The sequence below is a fragment of the Coregonus lavaretus genome (genome assembly GCF_964263955.1).
Source record: "Coregonus lavaretus genome assembly, chromosome: 40".
NCBI lineage: Eukaryota > Metazoa > Chordata > Actinopteri > Salmoniformes > Salmonidae > Coregonus > Coregonus lavaretus.
The window spans coordinates 14,454,877-14,466,782 of record NC_140027.1 but is presented as its reverse complement, the minus strand read 5'-3'; the positions used below and the strand labels follow the sequence as shown (position 1 = coordinate 14,466,782).

General features: G+C 46.7%; 1 protein-coding gene across 1 annotated transcript; it reads left to right on the top strand.

Annotated features, from left to right (window-relative positions):
- Positions 1–1,654: 1,654 nt before the first annotated feature.
- LOC311113412 (sal-like protein 3) lies at positions 1,655–5,646 on the top strand (the record flags this gene model as incomplete). The annotated part of the gene is made up of 3 exons (XM_084156622.1): positions 1,655–4,532; positions 4,747–5,090; positions 5,248–5,646. The coding sequence occupies 3 exons, from the start codon at positions 1,655–1,657 to the stop codon at positions 5,644–5,646; spliced, it is 3,621 nt and encodes a 1,206-aa protein (XP_084012748.1).
- Positions 5,647–11,906: the final 6,260 nt, after the last annotated feature.

Genomic DNA, 11,906 nt, shown 5'->3' with positions numbered 1-11,906 from the left:
TTTTTGAAATATTTAGGACTAACTTATTCCTTGCCACCCGTTCTGAAACTAACTGCAGTTCTTTGTTAAGTGTTGCAGTCATTTCAGTCGCTGTAGTAGCTGACGTGTATAGTGTTGAGTCATCCGCATACATAGACAAATGTTGTGACAATCCCACACAGTAGGCCAGACATCCTCAGACACACACACACACAAGCACACACAATCATTGTGAAAGCCGCTGTGCGTATGTGCTGTCACAATGGCTCTGTTTTTCAACCAGTTCCATGAATGCACTCAAAAATAGTAAGACAGAAGGTCTATCAGTGTTTGTTTGACAGTTCTAAGCACCCAACATTTGTTTTGCTACAATGTTAACTTGTTTGAACAAAACTTGTTTTATTTAATGTATTGGGTGTACAGAATAGACAAAACCTTGGATAGATCACAGCACGAAGATAAGTTTATGCCATATTTACATTCTATCATATTCTATAGAAGTGTAAACACGCACAGTCATCCCTTTTGCTGGTTTTTTCCTGACTTTATAGACTGTTTAGGAAAAAAGAAGGAAAAGCAACTTGGGTGTAAGTGTAATAAAAGAAAGGCTGAAAATGGCACCCTATGGGCGCTGGTCAAATTGACATTTTAGTCATTTAGCAGACGCTCTTATCCAGAGCGACTTACAGTTAGTGAGTGCATACATGTTTCATACTGGCCCCCCGTGGGAAACAAACCCACAACCCTGGCGTTGCAAGCGCCATGCTCTACCAACTGAGCTACACAGGGCCCCAAGATAAATGAAAGAAATATCATTATCTTGTGTGTGCAAGGGAGGTATCACGTGTTTATAGCTGGATTATGTAAGTATTAGTGAAGTTATTTAATATCAACATCAGACCAAGAAGTACATATTTTAATGATCTAGACTGATAACATGTTTCAACTAAGTATTACTTTTATATAGAAGCAGAATTATAGATTAATAATTTAAAAGGTTCCTATAGAATTGAATAAATGAAGATCAATTATTGGGTTTTCCTTGTTTTGTTTCTTAAATTACTACACTTTAAATATCAGATCACTCATTCATTCACAGAATGTAGTCATTTGAATTCACTGTAAAATATTGTTTTGAAATATTGCAATTGTATGTCCTTGTTTTCAACTTGTTTACAGAAGGTCATTTTGTAAACAATTTCACAAAGATAATGTTGCATTTTTTCCAGACATGCTCTAATAGACAATGATAACATGTTTGTTTGACAGAGTCAAGTGTTGTGGAATACCATTTGAAATTCCTGCTGCGGAAATTAGTGGTTGATTGCAGTAGGGAATGAGCGAGTCAAAGACCCAATTTGTACTCAACGGACAATTGTATGAATGCATTGGAAATCAATAATCAATAAATGTAATTCAGTTGCTGTATGCACAATTGATAGGTCACATAATCTGCATAAAAGGAGATTGCATAAAATTAGATTTAATTTAGTAGAAACTGGGTCTAATATGATACAATTAATCTATAGATTTAGAATGAAAACTATAGATTTTGTTTATCATTGAAAATATTTACTCTTACTGTAATTGAAGCGTTATAGTCTGTAATCATAGTAATATTAACTAATAATTATTTTCTTCTCTCCCTGTTTTCCATGCAGCACAATTGGAGGGAATGGACAAGGAGGAGCGGCACAGTAACAGTGAAGAAACGCACGTGTGTGAAAAATTTGCTGAGTTCTTCACCTGGGCCGAACTGTATGAGCACCAGAGAAGCTCCACAGAGGACCCAGCTCAGGTCCTCATTGTGAAGGAAGATGAGGGGATGCCTGGACCTGAGGGATCCCAAGCTGGATCCTCCCGAACCCCCAGCCTGGCCCTTCTTAGCCTGGCCCCCAGCAACTCAGCAGACATTGAGTCAGTGGACGGGGGCCTTGAGCTGGTGGAGCCTGTGAATGATAATGATAATGACAGCACAGATATGTTAGAGGAGATGAACATGGGAGAGAGGGAGGATGAATCCATGGAGATGGAGCAGCAGCACCACGACAAACATAAGTCATCTGGCCCCCAGAATCCCCCAGAAAGAACCGAGTTGGCCATCCCTTCATTTCAGTCGTCCGCTGTGACCAACAGCATGCCCAGTACGAACGTAACGCTGGAGATCCTCCACAGTACCCAGGTGGCTGTGGCCCAGTTCTCCCAGAGCCTCCACAGTAGTGGGGCAGGAGGGAAGGCGGCCACAGCAGCCATCCTAGTGATCCTGGAGCACCTGCTGGCTTTGCAACAGCAACAGGTCCACCAGTTGCATCTTATTGAGCAGATCCGTAGCCAGGTGGTCTCCAGGGCCCTATCACTGGCACCGAACCCTTTCCCCTTCCAAGGTCTCATCGCTCCCCCTGTCCTACCACAGTATGGGACGATACCCTCTGCCGTCAATGGACAAGTGTCTGTGTCTTTGGCATCTGTGCTTGAGAGGTCCCACACACTCACCTCACAAACTTCATATGGACAGGCCCACACGAGAGATGTTATATGTACCTCAGCTCCCTCGGACAACTCTGCCCCTCCCCCTACTAGCTGCAACAATATTTCCTTATTACAGCCTACCTACACGGGTTCACATACAAGTGGTAGCTGTACTCAGACCCAGACATCGTCCAGCCCACTGTCCATGCAGGGTCAGAGCAACAGTCTCCTCAGCTCACCATCCAGCCTGCCGTGTCTACCTCAGAGCCCCCCCAGCAGTGTCATCTTCCCCAACCCCCTGGCCAAAATCACAGCCACGACTAACGCTCTCGACCCCTTCTCTGTCCTGATGAAGCACCACCGGAATGGCAAGCTGCCCAATGTGTCCATGTTTGACACCAAGCCCAGCCCTGAGCAGCCCTTTTTCAAGCATAAGTGCAGGTTCTGCGCCAAAGTGTTTGGCAGCGACAGCGCGCTGCAGATCCACCTGCGCTCTCACACTGGGGAGAGGCCCTTCAAATGCAACATCTGTGGCAATCGCTTCTCCACGAAAGGGAACCTGAAAGTCCACTTCCAAAGACACAAAGAAAAGTATCCCCATGTTCAGATGAACCCTTATCCAGTGCCAGAATATTTAGACAATGGAATGTCATTCCCTCCTGAAAAACCAGCAGCCACTTGGCTGGATAGCAAGCCTGTTTTAGCGCCCTCTATGGGCCTTCAGCTTCCCTCCACTCTCACTACTATGGGAAGCTCAAGTGACTTTCTAAGTGTCACACTATCCATCAAATCCCCTTTTAGGCCCTCCCCAGACTCAAGTGAATGTGTGTCTTTGTCGCCGAACACTACAGGCAATGAAACCAGTGTTCCCACAGCTTTAGAGTCTCCACAGTCTAATCAGGAGGGGGAAGCCTCCAACGTCTTGAAAGCAGAGGAAATGCACCTGCCCCAAATCTGCACGACTAAACCCAGGGTGAGTCCAATTACTGTGACAACAAGTACAGCCATGATTATGACCACATCCACACCTGAGCCCAGTGCTCCAACTTCCCCCGTTTCCAACTCCTCACCACTTTCCCTGGCCTCTGACCTGTTCAAAGCCAAGTTTCCATTCGGTGGCCTCTTGGACTCTATGCAAACGTCAGAGACCTCAAAGCTCCAGCAGCTGGTGGAGAACATAGACAAGAAAATAACAGACCCCAACCAATGTGTCCTCTGTCACCGCGTGCTTAGCTGCCAGAGCATGCTGAAGATGCATTACCATATCCACACTGGGGAGATGCCCTTTCAATGTAAGGTCTGTGGCAGGGCTTTCACCACCAAAGGAAACCTTAAGACACACATTGGTGTCCACAGAGCAAACCCTCCTCACCGGGTTCAACATTCATGTCCCATCTGCCAGAAGAAGTTCACCAACGCTGTAGTGCTACAGCAGCACCTTCACATGCATATGGGGAGTCAGATCTTAAACTCACCGTTAATGGACGGCCTGCAGGACCTGGACATTGATCTCTCCTTCCATGAGAAAAGCTTTGACAGCCTGAGTAACTATGACAATGACCTCATGGATGACAACTCCATGGAGGAGGATGACGAAGAAGAAGAAGAAGAAGAAGAAGAAGAAGAAAAAGAAGAAGAAGGTGTAGATCCCCTCAAACCCCTGAGCTCTGTCTGTAGTTCTCCTCCCTACTCTGATGCTGTTGTCTCCAGCATAGCTGCACCGGAGAACCAAATGAAAATGATAGACTCCACCATAAACCTAAACCACTCCTTTGGGCTAAAGTCAATGATGAATGGATGTATGGACAGTGAACGCTGCGCTGCTATCCACTCCTCTACAGTGGGAGAAGGACAGAATCACAATGCAGCCGGCAGCCCAACCGTGTCTGAATCGTCCACCTACATGCATGTACCAGTGTCACCTGCACAAAGCAACTCTGAGGTCCACCTCTGCAAATCCCTGTCTGGGAAGCACAGTGGAGAGTCCCAAGAGATCACAGCCTCAGTGAAGAGTGAGCAATCTGATTCGCCCACCTTGACTCCGGTACTGGAAAATGGAGTGGCCCTGGATCTGAGAGAACGTGGTAAGATAACAATATCAACTGATAATATCAATTGTATAGAGTAGGTGTAATAACAATGTAAAACGGTGTTCCATTTTTAAATGTTCTACTGTATATCACTACAACGGTTGAAAATGTTGTTTTCCCCCTTCACTATCTAGCAAATGTAGATCTCACTCATTTACCCCCAAAACATTTTAAAACTCTAAAACATCCCTTTATCTAATTGTTTTAGGTGCCAGCCAAAGCATTCCTGGCCTGGTTACCAGCATTGTGCCAAGGATGATCAAATCTGAAATGAATGGGTACCATCGACCAATGAACTTCAACGAGGGGCTGCATCATCCATTTGGCCTCCCGGTCCCTGCCACTCCTCCATCTCTGGTGAGCCCAGGAATCACCTCTCTGCTTGGGCCACCTCAACCTCGACGGACCCCTAAGCAGCACAACTGCCACACCTGTGGAAAGAACTTCTCCTCAGCCAGTGCTCTACAGATCCATGAGAGGACCCACACAGGGGAGAAACCTTTTGGCTGCACCATCTGTGGCAGGGCATTCACAACTAAAGGAAACCTGAAGGTACTACACGTTTATTTTGGATTGTAATTACTGCATTTATTACCCAAACACGCTAAAGAATCAGTGCCTGTTGTTCAAACTATTTTAGAATATTTTCAGCTTAGTTTATAGATGAAAATGCTATATGGTCTATCCCCTCTCGCCCATTCCTCTTTAGGTACACATGGGCACTCACATGTGGAACAATGCACCAGCCAGAAGAGGCAGGCATCTGTCGGTGGAGAACCCCATGGTCTTGTTGGGTGGGGAAGCTGCCATGAAGTTCGGAGAGATGTTTCAGAAGGACCTGACGGCACAGGCCATGAACGTGGACACAGGGTTCTGGAACCACTACACAGAATCTTTAACCAATGGCCTGGCCATGAAGAACAATGAGATCTCAGTGATCCAGAATGGGTGGATTCCACAGCTTCATGCCATGACGGCAGGAACGGACAGAGTCAGCACTGGAGGTAGCCCACCAATGACCAGTCTAGGAAAGACAGCCATGGACCTTGGAATTAACCGATACTTTTCTATGTTAATTGATGACAGTAAAAAGATTGGGATCAATTGAAATAAGTTTAATGGTAGATTAATAAGATAAATATATTATACAAACAATGTAGAGAATCATTAATTGATTTATTTGTAAACATCTACAGTGGGGGAAAAAAGTATTTAGTCAGCCACCAATTGTGCAAGTTCTCCCACTTAAAAAGATGAGAGAGGCCTGTAATTTTCATCATAGGTACACGTCAACTATGACAGACAAAATGAGAAATCCAGAAAATCACATTGTAGGATTTTTAATGAATTTATTTGCAAATTATGGTGGAAAATAAGTATTTGGTCAATAACAAAAGTTTCTTAAATACTTTGTTATATACCCTTTGACACAGGTCAAACGTTTTCTGTAAGTCTTTGCAAGGTTTTCACACACTGTTGCTGGTATTTTGGCCCATTCCTCCATGCAGATCTCCTCTAGAGCAGTGATGTTTTGGGGCTGTCGCTGGGCAACACAGACTTTCAACTCCCTCCAAAGATTTTCTATGGGGTTGAGATCTGGAGACTGGCTAGGCCACTCCAGGACCTTGAAATGCTTCTTACGAAGCCACTCCTTCGTTGCCCGGGCGGTGTGTTTGGGATCATTGTCATGCTGAAAGACCCAGCCACGTTTCATCTTCAATGCCCTTGCTGATGGAAGGATGTTTTCACTCAAAATCTCACGATACATGGCCCCATTCATTCTTTCCTTTACACGGATCAGTCGTCCTGGTCCCTTTGCAGAAAAACAGCCCCAAAGCATGATGTTTCCACCCCCATGCTTCACAGTAGGTATGGTGTTCTTTGGATGCAACTCAGCATTCTTTGTCCTCCAAACTCGACGAGTTGAGTTTTTACCAAAAAGTTCTATTTTGGTTTCATCTGACCATATGACATTCTCCCAATCCTCTTCTGGATCATCCAAATGCACTCTAGCAAACTTCAGACGGGCCTGGACATGTACTGGCTTAAGCAGGGGGACACGTCTGGCACTGCAGGATTTGAGTCCCTGGCGGCGTAGTGTGTTACTGATGGTAGGCTTTGTTACTTTGGTCCCAGCTCTCTGCAGGTCATTCACTAGGTCCCCCCGTGTGGTTCTGGGATTTTTGCTCACCGTTCTTGTGATCATTTTGACCCCACGGGGTGAGATCTTGCGTGGAGCCCCAGATCGAGGGAGATTATCAGTGGTCTTGTATGTCTTCCATTTCCTAATAATTGCTCCCACAGTTGATTTCTTCAAACCAAGCTGCTTACCTATTGCAGATTCAGTCTTCCCAGCCTGGTGCAGGTCTACAATTTTGTTTCTGGTGTCCTTTGACAGCTCTTTGGTCTTGGCCATAGTGGAGTTTGGAGTGTGACTGTTTGAGGTTGTGGACAGGTGTCTTTTATACTGATAACAAGTTCAAACAGGTGCCATTAATACAGGTAACGAGTGGAGGACAGAGGAGCCTCTTAAAGAAGAAGTTACAGGTCTGTGAGAGCCAGAAATCTTGCTTGTTTGTAGGTGACCAAATACTTATTTTCCACCATAATTTGCAAATAAATTCATAAAAAATCCTGCAATGTGATTTTCTGGAAAAAATATTCTCAATTTGTCTGTCATAGTTGACGTGTACCTATGATGAAAATTACAGGCCTCTCTCATCTTTTTAAGTGGGAGAACTTGCACAATTGGTGGCTGACGAAATACTTTTTTTCCCCACTGTAAACATATTTTATTTGTCACATGCGCCCGAATACAATACCTGTTAACTCAATGTGTCATATTATATACAGATAAAAAACATTGTATTAATTCACAGAGCTATAGTATTTCATTCTTGTTTTATTTTACTGTTCATTTGCAAATGTTGGTTTTGCCCACACAAACAAGTTATTTCACTTTGTCCATGGTGCTTACTAAAGCCACATACTCTATTACTCTAAAAAGGGAAAATGTGATTTAGAAATGCAAAAATAGGAATCTGTCTTATGCCCACTACTGTATGCATACAGTATTTCCAAATTGTGTTCTAGAAGTTACAAATATGTGTCATTATAATTTACTTTTAATTCAAGATGCATCACAATGGTTGAGTTGAATATAAAACTAGAACTATAAAAAACATACTGTCCCACTGGGCACAGACATAATTTCAACATAGAGAAGTGAGTCCTCCTCATTTCTCACTGACGACATGCTGCTGTTGTGAAGATCAGCCTAGGATAGCTGCTTACCTGAGGAGGAGGTCGTCGGGTAAGCTTGGCGTCGGGTAAGTTTGGCTTTATACATAGCTTGGGCTTTGTCGAGTAAGGCTTAAACTATGTATTTAGATTGTAGTTAGGTATTGTAGGTAGGTATCGTGGGTTGTTGTATGTAATTATTGTAGGTTAGTACTGTATACGGCGGTGCCGGGTGTAGCACGAAGCTAGCTAGCTAGCTAACTCACCACCTAGCTGGCGAGTAGCTATTAGCAACGGTATAGTTGTCTCACGCCTGAGAGTGCTTGTTATTACGCCAGCTGGCTGCCTACAATAATTACATACAAGAACTGCCTACCATTCAGCTGTTTTCTAACCTCATTGTCTGAACCGTTAACGTTAGGTAGCAAGTGGCTACTGTGCTTGAAATGTAGCTAGCTTGTTGCTACCTGGATAGCGACTAGTAAACAATAGCTGGAACGACCGAACGAACAGACGCGAACTGGTTGAGTCAATTCAGTGGCTAGCTTTGCACTTGGCTAGCTAACAGTAGCTGCTAGGGGTAAGTCATAACCTACACTTGTGTTTTGTTCTTTACATATTGATAGCCCGAGTCGTTCAAGGAATTCGGGACATGGGTGACTAGTTAACGTTAGTTTGGCTCTCTTTGTGTTCGTGCCGTGAAAGGAGGGGTTCTTCTTTGTCTGAAAGCAATGGCTAGCTAGTTTGCTAACTATCCTAGCTAACTAACTGGCTGAATAAGTTGACGACGGACTCGCTCAAGCTGTCGGGACTAACCCACAACGTTAGACACGGACACGAACGATCTGCTTGCGTGTTGATACACTGGTGGTTTGTTGTGGCTGAGTATTGGCGCTAAACCGTGTTGTTGGAGACCGGCATGCTAGCTGGGTGTGGCGTCTTATGACGAGGTGCCCGGACGTTTTTCACGGAATAATACTGCACCTAGTTAGCTAGCTGAATAAACTAAGTTAGTATATTCCTAGAAAACATTGAACCGCTGTAGTTTACAACAATTATAGTTTCTGAGGTGGAAGTTGGGAGAGTTATATTTGGGAGTTGTGGTGAGGGAGGCCCCGCTCTCTCCTTTCCCAGATGTTTAGTTCATTTCATTCCGATCTCCTCTGCATTATTGTAGCCATCTGCTGCAGCCTGTCAACTATGCCTCTGCCTATCCCTGTTCTCTCCTCTCCGCACAGGCTACACAAACGCCTCACACCGCGTGGCTGCTGCCTCTCTAACCTGGTGGTCCCTGCACGCACGACCCACGTGGAGTTCCAGGTCTCAGGCAGCCTCTGGAACTGCCGTTCTTCTGCCAACAAGGCAGAGTTCATCTCAGCCTATGCTACCCTCCAGTCCCTCGACTTCTTGGCGCTGACGGAAACATGGATTACCACTGAAAACACTGCTACTCCTGCTGCTCTCTCCTCGTCTGACCATGTGTTCTCGCATACCCCGAGAGCATCTGGTCAGCGGGGTGGTGGCACAGGAATCCTCATCTCTCCCAAGTGGACATTCTCAATTTTTCCCCTGACCCATCTGTCTATCTCCTCATTTGAATTCCATGCTGTCACAGTCACTAGCCCATTTAAGCTTAATATCATTGTCATCTATCGCCCTCCAGGTTCCCTTGGAGAGTTCATCAATGAGCTTGACGCCTTGATAAGTTCCTTTCCTGAGGATGGCTCACCCCTCACAGTTCTGGGGGATTTCAACCTCCCTACGTCTACATTTGACTCATTTCTCTCTGCCTCCTTCTTTCCACTCCTCTCCTCTTTTGACCTCACCCTCTCACCGTCCCCCCCTACTCACAAGGCAGGCAATACGCTTGACATCATCTTCACTAGATGCTGTTCTTCTACTAATCTCACTGCAACTCCCCTCCAAGTCTCCGACCACTACTTTGTATCCTTTTCTCTCTCCCTCTCCTCCAACACTACTCTCTCTGCCCCTACACAGATGATAATGCGCCGTCGCAACCTTCGCTCTCTCTCTCCCGCTACTCTCTCCTCTTCCATCCTATCATCTCTTCCCTCTGCTCAATCCTTCTCCCTCCAATCTCCTGATTCTGCCTCCTCAACCCTCCTCTCCTCCCTTTCTGCATCCTTTGACTCTCTATGTCCCCTATCCTCCCGGCCGGCTCGGTCCTCCCCTCCAGCTCCGTGGCTTGATGACTCATTGCGAGCTCACAGAACAGGGCTCCGGGCAGCCGAGCGGAAATGGAAGAAAACTAGACTCCCTGCGGACCTGGCATCTTTTCACTCCCTCCTCTCTACATTCTCTTCATCTATTTCTGCTGCTAAGGCCACTTTCTACCACTCTAAATTCCAAGCATCCGCCTCTAACCCTAGGAAGCTCTTTGCCACATTCTCCTCCCTGCTGAATCCCCCCCCCCCCCTCCTCCCTCTCTGTGGATGACTTCGTCAACCATTTTGAAAAGAAGGTTGACGACATCCGATCCTCGTTTGTTAAGTCAAATGACACTGCTGTTCCTGCTCACACTGCCCTACCCTATGCTTTGACTTCTTTCTCCCCTCTCTCTCCAGATAAAATCTTGCGACTTGTGACGGCAGGCCGCCCAACAACCTGCCCGCTTGACCCTATCCCCTCCTCTCTTCTCCAGACCATCTCCGGTGACCTTCTCCCTTACCTCACCTCACTGATCAACTCATCCTTGACCGCTGGCTATGTCCCTTCCATCTTCAAGAGAGCGAGAGTTGCACCCCTTCTCAAAAAACCAACACTCGATCCCTCTGATGTCAACAACTACAGACCAGTATCCCTTCTTTCTTTTCTCTCCAAAACTATTGAGCGTGCCGTCTTTAGCCAACTCTCTTGCTATCTCTCTCAGAATGACCTTCTTGATCCAAACCAGTCAGGTTTCAAGACTGGTCATTCAACTGAGACTGCTCTTCTCTGTGTCACGGAGGCTCTCCGCACTGCTAAAGCTAACTCTCTCTCCTCTGCTCTTGTCCTTCTAGACCTGTCTGCTGCCTTTGATACTGTGAACCATCAGATCCTCCTCTCCACCCTCTCCGAGCTGGGCATCTCCGGCGCGGCTCACTCTTGGATTGCGTCCTACCTGACCGGTCGCTCCTACCAAGTGGCGTGGCGAGAAGCTGTCTCCGCACCACGTGCTCTCACCACTGGTGTCCCCCAGGGCTCAGTTCTAAGCCCTCTCCTATTCTCGCTATACACCAAGTCACTTGGCACTGTCATATCCTCACATGGCCTCTCCTATCATTGCTACGCTGACGACACACAACTAATCTTCTCCTTTCCCCCTTCTGATAACCAGGTGGCGAATCGCATCTCTGCATGTCTGGCAGACATATCAGTATGGATGACGGATCACCACCTCAAGCTGAACCTCGGCAAGACGGAGCTGCTCTTCCTCCCGGGGAAGGACTGCCCGTTCCATGATCTCACCATCACGGTTGACAACTCCGTTGTGTCCTCCTCCCAGAGTGCGAAGAGCCTTGGCGTGACCCTGGACAACACCCTGTCGTTCTCCGCTAACATCAAGGCGGTGACCCGATCCTGTAGGTTCATGCTTTACAACATTCGGAGAGTACGACCCTGCCTTACACAGGAAGCGGCACAGGTCCTAATCCAGGCACTTGTCATCTCCCGTCTGGATTACTGCAACTCGCTGTTGGCTGGGCTCCCTGCCTGTGCCATTAAACCCCTACAACTCATCCAGAATGCCGCAGCCCGTCTGGTGTTCAACCTTCCCAAGTTCTCTCACGTCACCCCGCTCCTCCGCACACTCCACTGGCTTCCAGTTGAAGCTCGCATCTGCTACAAGACCATGGTGCTTGCCTACGGAGCTGTGAGGGGAACGGCACCTCCGTACCTTCAGGCTCTGATCAGTCCCTACACCCAAACGAGGGCACTGCGTTCATCCACCTCTGGCCTGCTGGCTCCCCTACCTCTGCGGAAGCATAGTTCCCGCTCAGCCCAGTCAAAACTGTTCGCTGCTCTGGCACCCCAATGGTGGAACAAGCTCCCTCACGACGCCAGGACAGCGGAGTCACTCACCACCTTCCGGAGACATTTGAAACCCCACCTCTTTAAGGAATACCTGGG